At 46.4% G+C, this 19,509-nt stretch overlaps 2 protein-coding genes across 2 annotated transcripts in view; one reads left to right on the forward strand and one right to left on the reverse strand.

Moving 5' to 3' along the window:
- The window catches only part of LOC148032561 (trafficking protein particle complex subunit-like protein), a 91,765-nt gene that overhangs the window by 62,770 nt on the left and 9,486 nt on the right, over positions 1-19,509 (reverse strand). The window lies entirely within an intron of this gene.
- On the forward strand, positions 12,432-18,778 carry LOC148032562 (uncharacterized). Its single transcript, XM_087683849.1, has 3 exons — positions 12,432-12,730; positions 12,774-13,173; positions 18,629-18,778. The coding sequence occupies exons 1-3, from the start codon at positions 12,432-12,434 to the stop codon at positions 18,776-18,778; spliced, it is 849 nt and encodes a 282-aa protein (XP_087539975.1).

A 19,509-nucleotide genomic window follows, 5' to 3' on the forward strand; every position in this document is an offset into this window, starting at 1 on the left:
TGAAGCAAATATCAAAGAAAAAAAAAGGTTGATTTTTTTGGGGAAAAAAATCTGACGGGTCAACGCCGTCAACCGTGCGCTTTAACGCCCGCTGGACACGGCGCCTGTTCGCCTGTCCCTCGCGCCGCGTCAGCTGGATGCCCCCGTCGCCCGTCGTGCAAATGCTATTCCCTACAGATGTTGCACCCTCTGGTCCACGCCTGCCACGCTGTCGCCTGTCGCCGTGCAGCTATTGCGCCCGTCACCAGTTTGCAATCGCGCTCGTCAGCGCCTACTGCAGTTCCCTAGTTGTCGTCAGCAGCTGTCGTCTGGTCCCTACTGGACTTGCCGCCCAATCGTGAGCACCCGCGCTGGTCTTCTTCACGACCTGTTCGTTGGCTATTTGTATGTGACTTCTTCCTACAACTATAGCCTCTGATCAACAGCTTCTCGTCTGTCGGGCTTGCAATTGGCGACTAATGCTTGTGGCCTAAGCGAACAATTGTGGCTCTGATACCAGTTTGTAGGGAAAGGATAGGCACGGAGATGAAGGTAGACAGACCTTACGCGTAGTGAGAGAGACAGAGAAAGTGCGAGTGAGCAGAGTAGAGAGTGAACACGTTTTTCGATACAATGACAAGAGTACCACTTTAGGTTTTAGATAGATATATGTATGAAAGTACAATGTGCTAAGGGTATGTTCACACCCATGTACATATAAAGGGCACGATGGCCCTTTATTCCCAACACGAAGGTTAGGGCACGTAGCAAGTTCTGGGTGGAGATCGCAGAGAGACTCCCAGAGGTGGACTCCTGGATCGTTGGAGAAGACTTCAACAACCTCGAGGCTTTGGAGGACCAACAGGGTAGAGGTAGAAACTACCAGGGCATGGCCGGGGAGGAGCAAGAGGCATGGAAGGTCTTTCTACTGGCAGTAGGAGCACGCGATGCTCGGAGAGACCCTACCTTCCACAGGAGGGAGAGGTCGCTGGACTTCTCTTGGGGATACAGGCGGATAGGTGGAGTCCTGTTGGAGCGGTTGGACAAGTTTTATGTGGGAGAGTGGGGAGGCTCTCGGGGAGGCCAAATTGGGCAGTTGGCGGGCACCACGTTGTCCGATCATTGCCCGGTTTTCCTAACACTAGATCCCCCAGCATCTGCCCTAAACACACGATCCTGTCAGATCCCTGACTCGATCTATAGGAGGGAGGAGGTGACGAGACAAACAAAGCAGATTTGGACCAAGGAGTGGGGCAAGAGGGACCAGATTGCAGAGGAGGTTGCAGAGGACCTAGCCGAGTCAAGCAAAATCTGCCAAGAGGCAGCCATATAGGCCAGGCAGCAAAGTTGGGAGAAGGAGAGAGCACTCCGACAGGACCTTGCAACCACACAAAGATTACTACAAGAGGCACCATGGGATCCCACCCTCCACGCACAGGAGGTGCGCGCATGAGCAACCATTGCTGGCCTAGAGGACAGGCGCTCAAAGTTCTCTTTCTGCACCTCAGCAACTTTCTAGGCGCAGAAGGGGGACACGATGTGCAAGGAGTTTTTCTAGGTGCACCAGCCTCACACCTCAGGAGAGCAGATACACAGCCTTCGACATCAATATGGAAGGACTCATTCTAGCCCAGATGAGGTGATGGAGATTGCCACCGACTACTACAGACACCTTTTCCAGTAGGAGACAGCCTCAACTAGAGGACAGCGATGTAGGCAACAGGTCTGGAATCACATCCCGTCCCTCATCACAAAGGAGATGGGACGCTCCCTCCTAGCCCCCTTCACAGAGACGGAACTAGAGGAGGCTTTCCACACATAGGACAAGCACAAATGCCCGAGAGAGGGATGGCCTCTCTAAGGTTTTCTTCACTACCTATTGGGAAGTGGTGAAGGACCCCCTACTAATGGCCTTCCAAGAGATTTTCACTTCAAGACAGATGCCAGGGAGCCTTTTGGCAGGCCTTATTAGTCTTCTTCCCAAAGGGGGAGACTGGTTGGAGCTTTCACAGTGGAGACCGATCACCTTATTATCAGTGGCCTATAAGGTATTGGCAAAGATGATTGGTACGCGACTATGCCCCGTGCTTCCAGACATCATCCACGACATACAGACAAGCTTTGTCCAGGATAGGAGCATCCTAGATAATGTATTCACCTTCTTTGAGGCGACATAGTGGGCTCAGCACAATGGGCACAGACTGCCATACTATTGGATTTCGAGAAAGCTTATGACAAGGTGGACCGGATTTCCTAGAGGGCACCATGGTGAGGTTGGGTTTCCCCCAGACTTGGATTCACGGGGTCTCTGCACTTTACAGATCGGCCACCAGCAGGGTCCTCATAGGGGGTAGGCAAGGGAAGGAGTTTCGCTGGAGAGATCGGTCCGACAGGACTGTCCTCTAGCCCCGTACCTGTTCCTACTCTTTGCAGAGTCGATGTCTCACTTCCTCAGGTCCGACAGGGCTGCCCTCTGGCCCCGTACCTATTCCTACTCTTTGCAGAGGTGATGTCTCACTTCCTCAGGTCAAGTGTGAGCGGATTACGCAACCTCCGACTTCCAATGAGAGAGGAGACTAAGGTGTTAGACTCAGAGTATACAGATGATATAGCACTCTACATAGAGGACAATGAGTTGATGCAGGAGAGAGTGAGGCTGGCTCTTGAGATGTTATGTTCTGCAGCGGGAGTGAAAATCAACTGGCGAAAGTCGGTTGGTTTCCTCACAAACCCAAACTCTAGTACGGAGTGGAGCATCCACTTGCAATTTAGATGGGTGAGCAAAGGGCAAACCGTTCGGTACCTAGGGTTCCAAGTGGGACTCAACATCACTCCCACCCAACAGTTTCTTCCAGTCCTCGATTCTATTTGGAGGAAGCTGACCTACTGGGAGCATGGCTCGCCTCTCACTAGCTGGCCGAACCCTGGTGGTTAACCAAGTCCTCCTAGCAACGGCCTGGTACATCGCCTCGTGTTAGTGCTTCTCATCCTCCGTAGTGCAGCTTCACCGCTAGTGCGGAACTGTTAGCAGATATTAGTCAGCTCATGGTGTGAGTCTGTGTGCAGAGGCTGGGCTTTTTATGTAGCATTTTATGCAGTATTTTATGGCGCATTTTTGTGGCCATTTATGATGTATTTTTAGCATTTATTGCTGGCCGACCAGCATTAAATGCTGGCCGACCTGCATTTTATGCTCCCCACTTTTGTGGCTATTTATAGGGCTCCTCCTCCACAGTCTTCGGTACTTCAGCCATCAGTGGAGATCCTTCTGGGAGAGAGGAGCCGGTGCTGAGGAGCCCACGCAGCCAGTGATTCACCGTTGTATGCTGCTGTCTCGTGTTCGATATGGATCCCATTTCCCGAGCATACATCTGAGTTCTCATCTGTCTATTGTGTTCATTCTTTCTTTCTTTCTTCTGTCTTGTGTTTCAGCATTTATTTCAGCATATTCTTTACGCTTCCATTGCTGCACCACTTCTGACATGGTATCAGATTTCAGGCTGCAACCTATTTGTGCTGTGTTTTCTTGCTGATTTCAGGATTTACACCCTTCTTGCTGATCAGCCAGCTGTCCTTCCTGCTGGCGACTGCTGATTTGCTGCTAGCGACAGTGTTTCAGCATTTGCGTTTTGCGTTTTTCTGGACAGATTTGCGTTTACTGCTGTTCCACTCTTTGCTGCCCGTGTTTCCTTCATCAAACTACTGGCAACAGCAATGGAAGCGTAAAGAATATGCTGAAATAAATGCTGAATCACAAGACAGAAGAAAGAAAGAAAGAATGAACACAGTAGACAGATGAGAACTCAGATGTATGCTCGGGAAATGGGATCCATATCGAACACGAGACAGCAGCATACAACGGTGAGTCACTGGCTGCGTGGGCTCCTCAGCACCGGCTCCTCTCTCCCAGAAGGATCTCCACTGATGGCTGAAGTACCGAAGACTGTGGAGGAGGAGCCCTATAAATAGCCACAAAAGTGGGGAGCATAAAATGCAGGTCGGCCAGCATTTAATGCTGGTCGGCCAGCAATAAATGCTAAAAATACATCATAAATGGCCACAAAAATGCGCCATAAAATACTGCATAAAATGCTACATAAAAAGCCCAGCCTCTGCACACAGACTCACACCATGAGCTTGATCTGGGCTGGGCATTTTTATTAGGTATTTTAGGTATTTTTCTGGTGTGGCATTTTATGCCAGTGGGACATTTTATGCACCAGTCGGCTAGCTTTAATGCTGTCCGACCAGCATTATTGCTCCCCACTTTTTCAGCCTATTTATACTCTGTGGCTCCTCCTCAGTCAGTCACTTCATCTTCACCATCTGCAGACTCTGTGGAGAGAGGAGCCAGTGCCAGTGCCCACGCAGCCAGTGACTCACTTTTGTATGCGACTGTCTCGTGTTCAGATATATGGATTCCATTTCCTCTCCTTCATCAGACTCCGACTCCGATCCTCCGACCAAGGAAAAGTCCAAGGCGCGGAAGGGATCCTCTTCTTCGGATCGCAGGAAGGGCTTGGTGGCCCCTTCCTCGGCTGCTTTCTAGTGGTGGTGATGAGGTCATCCCTCACGCCTCTCTTGTGCCAGAGAGGGAGTGTGAGCGGGTGTTGGTGAGGCTGCCGTGCCTCATCTATATTTTGATACATGTGCACAGGTTCCAGAGAGGGACGTCCCTGACGCATCGACGGTATCTGGCAGTGAAATCCTAGAGACTGGTGTTGATTTCTGGGTTCATGATGAGCTATTCTTCTTGACAGAGAGTGAGAGGCTTTCGTCTGGAGCTCACATGAGGGGACACTTTGGTGGTTTGGCCAAAGGCGGGGAATCTATGGTCACATGTTCAGAGACATGTTTGGCAGATTGGCTTTGTATGTCCTGAGTGACATAGGTGACATTACACAGAGAGCTGCTATGAGTCTTCTCTATTTTCCGGTGTTGTTGGTACGATCGACATCGACATCAGATACTCTCCGAGGCATCTTGGTGGTGGGCTGGCCACTCACCGCTTGGACATCCATGGGTCCTTCTGGTGTTTCTTTGTTGTGTCGTTTATGATTCTCCATCATTGTACTATTTCATTGTATCCGATCACACATGATCTGAGAGAGGGTGTTAGCAGATATTAGTCAGCTCATGGTGTGAGTCTGTGTGCAGAGGCTGGGCTTTTTATGTAGCATTTTATGCAGTATTTTATGGCGCATTTTTGTGGCCATTTATGATGTATTTTTAGCATTTATTGCTGGCCGACCTGCATTTTATGCTCCCCACTTTTGTGGCTATTTATAGGGCTCCTCCTCCACAGTCTTCGGTACTTCAGCCATCAGTGGAGATCCTTCTGGGACAGAGGAGCCGGTGCTGAGGAGCCCACGCAGCCAGTGATTCACCGTTGTATGCTGCTGACTCGTGTTCGATATGGATCCCATTTCCCGAGCATACATCTGAGTTCTCATCTGTCTACTGTGTTCATTCTTTCTTTCTTTCCTCTGTCTTGTGTTTCAGCATTTATTTCAGCATATTCTTTACGCTTCCATTGCTGCACCACTTCTGACAGGAACTTCCTTTGGTCCGGGTCAAACGGACCCAAGAATTCCGGGGCCAAGGTGGCGTGGGCGACCATCATACGGCATCGGTCAGAGAGAGAGCTTGGGATCATAGACCCAGAGTATCAGAGTATGGCCCTTCTGGGCAAGCTAGTTGCCCGGCCTCACACTGGGAGGGCAGACTTGGAAGGTCCTATTGCAGGAGGGTCTTCAGGATTGTAGACCGAGGCTTGGTGGTGAGTGGAGGCCATCCCTGAGATGGATCTTCACGTCAGCTCAGATCACCCCCCCCCAGATCACCTTTCCTATGCAACTTCCTCCGCGTGTGGCAAGGCCTTCGTAAGGCCCTAATCTAGAGAACCCCATGCTGCCAAGAGGAGATAGACCGTCAGCCGGTGATCTGGAACCCCCAGGTTAGGGATCGGAAAGGAGCGCAGATTAGCAAGCGCCCCCACATCCAATGGGCTGGTTGGGAGGCTGGCCCAACTCGTACCATCAGGACATGGCGGGAGGAATACAGGATGGTGGACGAGGAGATGTTGCAGCGAGTATTAGGCTGCCAGAGAGGAGTGGAGTTGAGGAGAAGGGAGATAGATGCAACAATACCTCAAGAGTAGCTTGCTCCCCCGATACGAGGGCCGATAGAGCCCGGAGAGGTATGGGCCGCTAGGTTCTCACCAGTAGGCATCCCCCTACAGGTGGCAAGTAGAGTGGGCGGCGCTCCACCTAGGACCTTCTTCGCCGTATAGGAGGGGGGCGTCTGGCTCTTGACAGAGGGCAGCAGGATGAGGGGATAGCTATCCTTTCATGGACGAGGATCCGGGCGATTGGCCTTCAGGGGAAGACATGGCGGCTAGACTCTTTTGTCTTTTGGCAAGAGCTCAGGGAGTGGCGCCTCTAGATCTTGGAGGGCAGGCCACTTGATGAACTGGAGTGGGATCCAGGAGAGTGGCTATGGCCGGCCACTGCGGTCACCGAGAAGCCACAGAGGTTCCTGGAGTACACCGCCAAGATTGGCAGACACGTACTGATGCAGGAGGATATGGATTGGGCGTCCTCACATAGCAGGCACTAGGCGAAGCACAGCATCACGGAGCCTTCCCGGTGGACCTTCTAGCGCTGCCTATGGGATAGCTGGAGGCCGAGGAAGGTATCGTATTTTCTATGGCTGATGGCACAAGGAGGCTTGGCAATGGGAAGCTGGCTTGCCCAGATGCAGAAGGGAGGTTGTAAGCGCTGCACACAACAGCCTCTGGAAACCCCAAAGCATTGCCTTTGGGCATGTGAGGTGGCGCAGCTCGTATGGAGAGGAGCATGCCGCATCCTTCGCCATATAGCACCTGGCCTTGGATGTATCTCATGGGGAGCTTTTTGCTAGCAGGCGGTCAGCCAGGGCGGTCACCTTCTATATGAGGCCAAGATGCAAGACACGGTATTCATTATCGAGGTAGGGTCATGCGCAGTGGTTGGTTTAGAGGCTCTATCCATCCGCCAAGTTCTAGAGTCCACAGCAGACCGCTTTGAGGTGGTATGGGGATCATAGGGAGTCCTATTGGTTGGCATATCTGGAAGGCGCGTTGTCAGGAGGCTTTCGGCAGAGAGAGACTTTCAGTACAGACGACCTTAGCAGAGCTTTGGGCCTCCATCATCCACTCCCTCCGTGGTCGATGGAATCAGGTGTAGGGCGAGTCCAAGGCTTGTCAAAAGCTCTGATGTCATTTCATGCGCACTTGGGGCAGCCAGGACCTGTTTTTCATGATACAGGCAGGCAGCCCCAGATGGTGATACACTCCCCCTCCATGGCTTCTTGCCCCCAGACCGCCTTGAGAGGCTTGTATACATGATGTACTTGTGACTTTCATCAGCTCTAGCTAGTCTGTTGAGCACGAGCACTCCATTGTAATCAGTTTTTTTGAGTAATATAATCAGCCACATTTTACTCTCAAATATATATATATATATATGTATGTATATGTGTATATATGCATATATATACATATATACATATATATGTATATATATGTATATATATGTATATATATGCATATATACATATATATACATATATATACATATACATATATATACATATATATACATACAAAGCTAAAATACATATACTATCCAACTTCCATCATTTGTCGGCATTGAGCAATCTACTTTGCTAGAAGACCCTTCGTGAGAAGATCTGCCTCTGTATGCATCTTAACAAGCTCAATGCTTTTGTTGTCAAGTACATCCATGATAAAGTAATACTTCACCTGTATGTGCTTCGTCTTTGCATGACAGACGGGGTTTCATGCTAGCATGATAGCACTTTGACTGTCACAATGGAGGACAAGGGTCTCTGTAGTGCCAAGCTCTCCCACCAAACATGAAAGACATAAAGCCTCTTTGCATGCCTCAGGGGCAGCCACATACTCTACCTCTATAGTAGACAATGCAATACACTTCTGTAGCTTGGAGATCTAGGAAACTGCTCTCCCTGTGAAGGTGAATACATGCCTTGAAGTAGACTTCCTGCAGTCAGCATGACCAACATAGACTGCATCCATAAATCCAACAACAGATGCCTTCTGCTTTCCAAAGCAGATGCACAAATCCTTTGTGTCCCTAAGATATCTCATTATACCTTCAAGTTTCGCTTCTTCCCAATGTTTTCTACAAGGATGTGCTATGTACTTGCTAACTACTCCCACCGCAAATACTATGTCAAGACGTGTAGCAACCATAGTATACATCAAGCTATCCACAGCTAAAGTATATGGAATCTTGACCACTCCTACCGCAGACACTATGTCAAGACGTGTAGCAACCATAGCATACATCAAGCTATCCACAGCTAAAGTATATGGAATCTTGACCATTTCAACCTTTTCATCATTAGATGTAGGGTTGTCCTCTGCACACTGAGCTTCACATATAGAGGCAATGGTATACCAATTGCTTTCCCCCCCTCCATATTGAAATGATGCAAAATATTGGATACATACTCCTATTGTGATAGATAAAGAATACCTTTTGATCTATCCCTCAATATACGCATGCCAAGAATGTGATTTGCCTCGCCAAGATCCTTCCTGTCAAAACTACTCTGTGGATTCTGCTTCAATGTATCCAAAGCATGAACATCCCTACCACCAATCAACATGTCATCCACATACAAAACCAACATAATAAGGTCACCATCTGCTGCCTTTTTGACATATAAGCAATGATCCACTCGATTTTTTTTGAATCCTTGTGATTGCATGAATGTATCAAACTTACAATTGTTAGCAGTCATGTTTGTCATGCCTTGTCATCTCCTGCCTGTGAGCCTCAATCTGACTCAGACGAGGACTTTAGGAGCTCTGACTTGTCTATCACTTGTTTTGACGCAGAAGGTAGCTCATTCTAGAGCACTCGGTTTATTGCATTTCAATGCATTTTCTCCTTCAATCGTGATTTTATGTGCATTTCCCAGGACAATTTCTGCATTCTTCAGCCTGCCTCACCTACCGGACATTGTCCACCCTTTCCGAGATTTTTCTGAGCATTCCTGGCATTTTTTCCAGCATTAACTGCTGCTCAAATTTCAGGTCCGCAAGTTTTTGGGTTTTTTTGCTATTTATAGCCATTTCCCACTTGGCAGTCAATTGTATTATCATCTTCCCTCCTTCCTTGCCAGGTGCACACTCCAACTCCATCATCTTCCTCTATCTTCGGTGTTGCCATCATCATTAGCCTGATCCGGTGCCCTCACTGACACTCCGGGCTGCGTGCAGGACTGATCAGTCCACAGCTTTGTATTCAGCATTCATTTCAATCAGTACAATACTTCTTCCTTCATTTTCTGCTCTCTCTCTCTCTCTCTCTCTCTCTCTCTCTCTCTCTCTCTCTCTCTCTCTCTTTGCATGTTCCTTCTTCCGTTGCGCACTCTCACATGGTATCACAACATACCTGAGAGCACGGAGGAGAGCTTCCATTGCAGAGGAGGACACCATCAAGTGCAGCCCTACTTCCCTCCTTTCCAGCCCCTGGCGGTGCTGTCCAGGCTGAAACACAGCCTTCCATACCTGCGTTTTGCTGTTTTGCAGCATCAGGAGTAGGTGACAATTTTCTAGGTGTTTGCAGCCTGCATTTGCATCAAACGCAGCCAACAGGAGGTCGTCCACATCAGCAGAGGAGGAGGCATCATCATCTGGAGGATAGGTGGCAATTTTTCTCTCCAGGCGGCAGCATTTTCTCTCTCCTCTTGCAAGCGACAGCATCTTCTGGGTCCTTTCTGACATAGGCGGCTCCATCTTGACTGTCTGTTGGTTGCAGATTGTTTGGTGATTGCAGATATATACGAAGATGTCTTATCACTAGTTCTTTGTTGATTCAGAGGATGAGGTCTCTATTCCTACCTTTGAGAGACGGAGAGACTTTCGTGCTAGTTCACGCGACGACCAGAGGTCACCTAGCCCATTTGTACGAGATCCCTATATTCCCCATTCTCTTCACAGAAGGCTCGTTTTGCTGGCCTTCATATGCCTTCCATGGCACCCTCTATACAGGTACCTGTACTCCCTTTGCCCAAAGAAGACCGACTTGATGTGTTCTAACTACTCGCTTTGGTCGTGTAAGGTGGAGTGTATCCTTGATACCTTTGATCTTTGGGAGTTTGTTACCCACCCTATTCCCTGTCCAATGGAGGATTCCACCGTTGGATCATTGATGGATCGTGCGGCCTTATGGGATCGGCTCAACTCAAGAGCTTGATCTTTCCTCTTTATGAGTTTACAGGATTCTATCCTAGTGCATGTGTGTAGGTTGCGGAAAGCAGCGGAAGTGTGGACAAAGCTTCCTTCTTTGTACCATCAGAAGACATTTGCCCATCGGATTACTCTCGAGAAGAAATTACGGATGCTCACTGTTGATGATTCTTCTTCCATGAAGAATCATATCAACAGGTTGGAGGACATGAGGGATGAGCTTGCGTCCCTTAGCAGGATCTCTTCCGAGGATATGGCCATGATTCTTTTAACTCAGCTGCCATCTCCCCGTTTTGATGTCTTCTACACCAACCTTCTTACATCGAGGACCCGTGAGAAGCTTCTATGGGAGGAGCTTGCCCCGCTTGTTTTGGAGTATGATGAGCGCGCCAAAGAGGTAGCCAGTGGATCCACCTCCATCAAAGCTTTTGTTGCAGGTTCGGGAGGAGGGACACAGAAGAAAGGGAAGTCACTGGCTAAAAGACAGGAGAGTTCTTCAGGTTCTGACTCCGACTCGGAGAAGCCTAAATGCCCATATTGTGGGTAGGGGACACATCCAAAGGAGAAACGTTGGCAGAAGTACCCTCACCTTTGTCCGGGAGTGAAGGATGGCCCTAAGACATCCGAGCCTTCAACCTCTACTCCGGCGGTTACCCATGAGTCAATGTTCCTTCATATTGTTGACTTGGAGAAGCCTTCTTCAGTGGTTGCCTCATCTTCTGAGACGCCTTGGCTGGTTGATAGTAGAGCTTCTTGTCACATGACTCCCATGCCTCCCTAAACATCCCAAATACTACTTTACAGAAGACACCTCACACATCTACAATGGTTCTCTGCAGACCAGTTTACATACATTGGACTTGAGTAGATCGTTGGAAGAATGTACAAGGGATTTAGCAGAGGCCATACATGGATCAACCATGTATGCATTCCCACACACCTTGCCCCGATGTAGACCCACACGATCTACTGCTCCCCAAAATAGCTGGTATGATGATGAGTGTAGAGTCACCCGAGCTCGCTTACAGAGGAAAGTGGAGCTAGGCACTCAAACACATCACCAAGCAAAGGCGTTCTTCAAACGCCTTGTGCGGAAGAAGAAACGAGACTACCTAACGAAAGCAGAAGCAGAGATATATCAGCTATTTTTGGGGTGGGACAACAAGAGCGCATGGAAGATGTTTCATGAAAGACAGCCCCCCATACAGATTACATCACCAGACGCTTGGCTTGACTATGGGAGACAGTTGTATGACCTGCCAGGACAGCCACCTATGCAGCCCCACAAGCTTGTAGGCCAACACATTGGTCTTTCTTCACATGGAAAATGGTTAGGGATGCAATCTATAGATTACAAAATGGGAGGGCACAAGATGAGGATGGACTAGTAGCAGAACACTTCTCACATGCTGGTGACATATTAGCATCCATATTAGCACATATGTTCAATAGAGCAGTATGTGAAGGTTTCCCTATGAGTTGGTTAGACAATACTATAATTCCACTATTTAAAAGTGGTGATCCCCCAATTCCTAGCAACTATAGGACTATCATGATCGGTCATTCTTTGGCCAAGATATATGGATCTATATTGGAGCATGAACTCAGTGAGTGGGCTGAAATGCAAGGCAAGAGAGCACAAGGACAGGCAAGTTTCAGACGAGGATATACCACGTTGGACCATATTCTCACACTTGGAGCCATTATTGAGGAGGGTCGAGCCCGAGACAAGAGGATCTATTGTTGCTTTGTAGACTTTCCCAAAGCTTTTGATACAGTGCCTCATACACGCATCATGCAGAGATTGCAAGACATTGGAGTACCAGGGGGTATACGATGGGGTGTCTAAACATTATATGAGGCAGTGACAGGTCATGTACGAGCACTTGGGGGGCTATCAGAGAGGATTGACAATACTATAGGAGTGAAATAAGGATGTCCACTTTCACCCACATTGTTTGGTCTATACATAGATGAAGTGTTTGATTACATAAACCGAGAAGGAGGAGCTGGAGCCAACCTGGCAGGGGTGCTGATACCGATATTACTGTATGCAGATGATATTGTTCTCATTTCAGATTCACCGAAGGGTTTGCAGTGCCATCTAGATGCTTTGCACATCTTTTGTAGAGATAAAGACCTCACAGTGAACCTTGGGAAGACCAAAACCATGGTTTTCAATACTTCAGCAGCATGGGTGACTAGATCTATGTACCAATTCACATTTGGGGGAGACATACTGGAGCATGTGAGGGAATATGTCTATTTGGGAGTCACTTTCTCTGGACGACGTTTTTCATTGAGAGAGGCGTCAAAGGCACATCTGGCACGTGGATACGCAGCACTAGGGGCACTTGAGAGTCAATGTGCTCACATACAGTTCCAGGAGCCCCGCACCAAACTTTGGTTGTTTGACACCCTAGTCACACCTACATTACTATATGGAGCAAAGGTATGGGGTTGCAACTTGTACCATAGGCACCTTACTCACTGATCAGATTGGAGTAGAGAGGGATTATTATGATAGCTGGGATAGCATGGAAAGGCCATTGATCATGATAATAGCACGTATGATTAGGAGTAAGCCCTCCACCCCACACCCCATTGTCAGAGCAGAGCTAGGGGCAACACCCATAGTCATGGAGGCACTCTTCAGGGCAGTGACCTTTTGGCACAGACTATGGGAACTTCCATGCCATAGATACTCTAGATTGGCACTAACCTCATCTAGACAACTAGCAACAGGAGGCGAAAACTGTTGGTTTTCACAGATGGCTATTTGGATGAGCCTACATGGTTTGGATATTGACCGTCTTTCACCTTTAGATTATAGCCTTAACTGCCCTACACTTTCTCTCAGCCAATCAGAGTTGAACCAAGTGATCAGAGCTGATGTCTTGAGGATTGAGACGGCAAGGACATGGATCCACCCACCACTCCCTCTAGGATCGAGGATGGAGTTCTACAGGAGTCATTTCTTGTGCCTCTGAGATGATGGTTTCACTATTCGGCCAGCATATATGGACACGGATTGCTATCGGACAGATTCGCACCTCCTCAAATAGGCTCCAGATGAAGACAAGAAGATGGACAAATATCCTAGCAGAGGATAGGACTTGCCAGCTTTGTGGTCAAGAGCCTGAGACGGAGGAGCACTATATATGTAGATGCACAGTATACTATGACATACAAGGACGCTACTACTGCCTCTTCCGGAATGGATTTGGACCCCTTCGTCGCGTCATGGAGTACGAGAACCAGAGATGCCTAGGTCTCTTCCTCCTGGAGCTCGAGAGGCGCCGAACTGCACTACTGCGAAACAGGAGGCCAGGTCACCCAGAGAGACACACATAGAGAGCAGTGGCACTTCTTCTACAGAGCCGACCCTACTAACACTACCAGCCTAGGAGAGACAGAGCCACCCCGCCAAACATCTTACAAGCCACACCGTGGAGTCACATCGGATAGAGCCATTTCCCTTCGTCGAGCATGACCACCCCATCTACCAAGACCACATCCGAGGAGGCCACACCACAGTCGGATTAGAGCCATTATCACAAGACATTGCAGACTCACCACCAAGCATATCAGTGAAGCAGCTAGGGACCGCATCATAGATGAGATCATGTGCAGATCTTGAGACCAGCTACAACTCGTAGTCTCCACCACACTTTTGTACATGGCTAAATCAGATCCGGTCCTCCTTTCCTTTCCTTTTCTTTTCTATCGATGGAACAACACTACACATGGTTCAACCCTAGTATAGCCCCATCGTATAGTAATTTTCAGTATAGTTTCATAGGCCACCCACTTACTTGTAATGTTATCTTTACCCTACTGATGAGATGACATTAGACATGGATGTAATCTAGATTTTGTCTCATAGGCCACATTGGCCTTATGTAGACGTTAATATATCTTTCTTTCTTCTGTATATGTGTGTGTGTGTGTGTGTGTGTGTGTGTGTGTGTTCCTTCTTCCGTTGTGCACTCTCACAATAATACCATTTGCATAGTGCCTGTTTCAACCTGTACAAGCTTTTATTGAGTTTACATACCAGCTTTTCCTACCCCTTGGCCACAAAACCTTCTGGCTATTATATATATATGTCCTCATGCAAATGACCATGTAAGAAAGAAGTAGTCTTTATATCCATCTCTATGAGTTCCATATCCTCACATGCAACCAAGCCCAATATGGCTTGCAAAGTAGTCATCCTGACTATAGGAGAAATTATCTCATTAAAAAAAATCCCATGTTTCTGCTTGTACCCCTTTGCAACAAGTCGTACTTTGTACTTTAGCGAGGAACAAGAAGTGACATTAATCTTGTAAACCAATTTGCATGGTAGAGCTTTCTGCCCCTTGGGCAAATGCACCAAATCCCAAGTACCGTTCTTTTTCAGAGATTCCATCTCTGACAGCATAACTTTATGTCATTTCTTATTGTCCTCTCTATCCATTGCTTTCCTAAAGCATGATGGTTCACCACAATTTGTTAACATGGCATAATCAGCAACATAATTTGCACCAAGAACAAACATATCTAGCTATTTGGTATTTCTAGTCGACCTACGGACCCAATGATCTGTGTTTGTTGCCTATTCAGCCTGTAAATCTACATTAACAACTTGCTATTCAAAGTGTTTACATGCTATCCTGCCTATTTCGGCTATTCTATTGGCACATTTTCTTGCTCAAACTGTGGTATATCATAGGCAACTTCTTGCTGATCGATTTCAGCACCATTCTTTGCATTTATAGGGTCATTTACAGTAGGTCTTGTTGTTGCACAATGGGCACTCTTTGCTGTCCTACAGGTATCTCTTCTAACACAACCCTTTCGACTTCCTCAGTCTTTTCGAGTTGTTTATGCATGCGATCTTCCCGGAAGATAATATCATTGCTGCATATAATTTTCCTTTTCTTGGGATCCTATAAGTTATACCCCATTTCACCCTCATCACCATATCCTAGGAAAATGCATTTATAGAACTTTGGCTCCAATTTGATGTGTTTTTCTTTGCATATATACACAAAAGCCTCGTAGCAAAACACTCTCAAGTGTGCATACGAAGATGGCTTGCCTGACCACACTTCTTAAGGGACTCTCCCCCACAAAGACCAATTTATGAAGTGTACGGCTGTCATAACAACCTCTGCCTAAAATCCATGAGGTCACATGCTCTACAACATTGTTTTGGGGTGGATTACAAGGGGCGCTGAGCTCCCTCTTTATCCCTTTGATGTGACCAAAGGCTTGAAAGGCTTTTGACACATAGTCCCCACCATTGTCAAAGCAAAGACACTTTAATGTCTTGCTGGTCGTATTTTCAGCAAGTGCCGAGAATGTTTTAAACTTATCTGATGCCTCGTTTTAGGGCGAATCAAATAAGCCCACACTTTATGTGTACAAATATTTACTTCACCCTAGAAACAACCTTGGCATCTCACATACATCTAAATGCACTAAGGGTGAAGAGACTTTTTATATAATGTTTGAGCATACTTACCAAATATGCAATGATCACAATGATCAAAATCGGCATACCTCAAACACGGCAAATAACCCAAACGAGAAAGCACTTTCATTCCAATTTGACTCATGTGCCCCAACTGGCTATGCCACAAAGACACACTTGGTTGCTCGATTATGGCAACAACATAATCATGCACACTAAATACATGTGATGGATACAAAGTGTCATTCTTAAAGCCTTTAACAACAATCCTAGATCCCTTACATATTTTCCATTTGCTATTCCCAAAAGTGGTACGATAGCCTTCATCATCTAGCTACCACTAGCTGCACACTGCCAACCCCTACAATGTCACATGCATAGTTGTTCCCCAAGTGGATAACGCCATGTCTACCACCATCGTAGTCAAAAAACCACTCACGATGTGGTGTCACATGGAATGAAGCACCTGAATCAAGAATCCAAGTGTGCACGTCATCATCAGAATCTGCAATCAATGACTGTGCACTTAGAGAAGAAGCAACAAGTACATCACTGTACTGACTACATTGACTTTCTCTATCTTCACACTGCTCTTCTTTGCATGTTGGCTATCCTTTTTCTCATCTTTGCTATCATCAGTACTTTTACCCTTGCCCTTCTCTTTCTTCCACTTAAAGCAATCCCGCTTGAAATGCCCTTTCTTGCCACAATGGCACTCTATATTTTTTCCACAAGACTTGCTATGTACTTTATTATCAGAATTACCCTTCTACTAAGATCAACCTCTAGTATGCAATGCATTGCAATACTTGTTTGCTGAAATATTTTGCCTATTTAGCTCTTCCATGAGTAAAGAGCTCTCCACATCAGAATATAACAACATGGCATTGGAGTTACTCATTGCTGTCCTAAAAGTGTCCCAACTTTCAAGCAAAGTGCATAGCAAAAATGTTGCCTTGAACTCCTCATCAATGTGGAATTCCAAAGCAATTAACTGGCTGAAAATAGAGTTAAATTCATTTAAATGTACAGACATGGCTGTACCTTCCTTCATACGAAAATCCATCAATTTTTTCAACCAATAAACCTTGCTTGCTGTATTTTTTGAGCATATAACTCCTCAAGTCTTTGCCATGTATCATAAGCAGATTTCAATTTCTCCATGTTAAAGAGCAACATGTTTAACACTAAAAAGTCTTGGCAGAACATACAAGCTCATCTAACTCATTGCACTCATCTTGATCCATGGTTGCTAGTTTTACTCCTTTTGCCTTTATGGCCTTCACCTATTTCTTCTACACCAAGACATTATAGCACTGCTTCTGCCATATAGCAAAGTTATGTGCACCCTCAAGCTTCTTAATGTGCAAAAGATTGCTGCTATCACTGCTGCCAGCCATGATTTACAACTCAAAAGTGACTCAAAAGTCACACAAATGACCAAGGTACAAAGCAAGTACCAACGAGCAATGGAAAAACAAGTATTTGCAGAGATTTCAGATCTGCAAATCAATTTTCAGAGTCATAAAATGTGTGCTACAACACACCACAAGTAATTGTAGCTATGCCATGGGCTAATACATCAATTGCATGAGAAAGCCCCAAATTTTAGCTGCAATTTTTGCTCCAATGCATCCACAGGTACAAATTTGACTCACACAATCAAAAGCCCAAAATTCCTCTACTCAAACTGCTCAAATTACATCAAACATAACTCCCATTAGATTCCAAAATTCAATTTTGCAAAAATTTCACAAATTTTGTAAAAGCCCTTGATTTTTCCAGGGTCCAATGTGCTAAATTTGCATAGAAATTACACTGCAAGTACATACTAAGACCAAATTTGACACAAATTTTGCAAATTTTGCAAAAGCCCCAAATTGTTTGGGGTCCAACATATCAAAATTTCAAGAAATTGTACCTATCCCACTGCAATTGCCACAAATATATGAAAAGCCCCAATTTCTAAGACTTGAATGTGTGCAAACAAATTTTACTTAGTCGAGCAAAATCTTCGAAGATACGCCAAAAGCCCCAATTTTCGAGAGTAAATGCATACCCAATCTCTTAGATTTGTCAAATTGTATTTACACGCACATGACAGCCCGCCAGAATTTACCAAGGATAAACCTTTGAAAAAAAAACATGATTTTTTTGCTTGAAAAAAAAAAATGTTGATTGTTGGGATACTGCGCGCAACTTGCACCTAGCCTGGGAACTGCCGCCGAACCTGTGCCAGCCTGCAACTGACTGCGCTGACCTGGAACTACTACTGGCTTCGGGAAGCATGCTCGTGATGACCTTCAATTCTGATACCAATTTGAAGTGACGGGTGTGCAGTAGAGATGCAATGTTCAGCAATGGTACTGGCAGGGGGGGGGCCGGGCGGGCGGGGGCGGGTGAGTGAGAGAGTGAGCAATAGTAGAGAGAGAGTGAGAGAGATGCACGACGTGTGGGTACAATGAGTTGTACCTCTTTTAGGTTTTTAGATAGATATATGTAAAGTACAAGTGCTAAGGGTGCATTCACACCCGAGCACGTATAAAAGGCATAGTGGCCCTTTATTCCCAACACGCTCCAACAGACTAGGCAGCAGCACTAATGACAACGTCAGCTACTTGACAACCTGCACAAACAGCAAATACACCTCCCGCTGATGTAGACAGCTACTGGATGCTGTGGAGATGGTGTAGACAGTTTGTGATCAGCAAATGCAGGTTGTACAGCAGGGCTGATCAGGTTGCCAGGCTGAAGAGGAGCTGGACAGTGCACCACGAGCTGATATATCCACCAAGATGAGTGTGGACAGCAGCTGATGTAGACAGCTGTTGGATGCTCTGGAGATGGTGTAGACAGTTTGTGATCAGCAAACATGGGCTGCACGGCAGAGCTGACCAGTTTGCCAGGATGGAGAGGAGCTGGACAGCACACCACAAGCTGAGATGTCTGCCAAGATGGGTGTGGACAGCAATGGAAATCAGGCGCCAGCTGAAGTTTGTGGATTTGCTTATGGGACACGGAAACTTTGTGGCATTTTGAGTTCTGGGCTCATTTAAAATGAGCTAATGAAGGTTTTAATATAAGCATGCCTTTTTTAACTTAGCAGGTGGCATTGTATTGTACATCTCATGCTTCATCATATGGATTCCATTGTATGTATTCTCTAGGGTCTCATTATGACTCCTAAGGCCTATATATTCTCCTCTCCACTCTCAATCGTATCATCGCAGCCAACCTTGCCAAGCACATAGAATATACTTTCTTCATCTAATGTAGTATAATCCTTCTATTCATGATGATTGGTTTTCTATTACCGATGTGGCTCTTACTTGTTATTTTGATACTGGTGCTTCTAAGCACATCACTTCTTGTGGAACATTATTCTCATCTATTTCTCGTGTACCTAAGGGGGCATTGTTGCATGTGCAAAGTTCAAACAATGCCTCTCATGCAATTGAAGGCATTGGTAATGTGCAGGTTACTACCATTCCTAGCACTTCATGACATTGCAAGATGTCCTCTATATGCCAAGCATTAAGAAGAACCTACTTGTCATCTCAGCCATGGCTACTTGCAGCTATTGAGTTCTCTTTGATGGCCCTTGGTGTGCGGTTTATGATGATCGAGTACCTTGTTCCATTGTACTGAGCGGACCGGCACTCTCACATCACGACTTTATTGTCCTAATTCTTACGATTGGCAATATGCTGAAATTTCAATTGATCATGCTCCTTCAGCAAGTGATCCTTTTATGGCACTGGTTCCTTCAACACACACACTTCAAATT

This window comes from Lygodium microphyllum, chromosome 8 (assembly GCF_053477565.2).
Source record: "Lygodium microphyllum isolate KBCC chromosome 8, Lygodium_microphyllum_v1.1.10, whole genome shotgun sequence".
Lineage (NCBI taxonomy): Eukaryota > Viridiplantae > Streptophyta > Polypodiopsida > Schizaeales > Lygodiaceae > Lygodium > Lygodium microphyllum.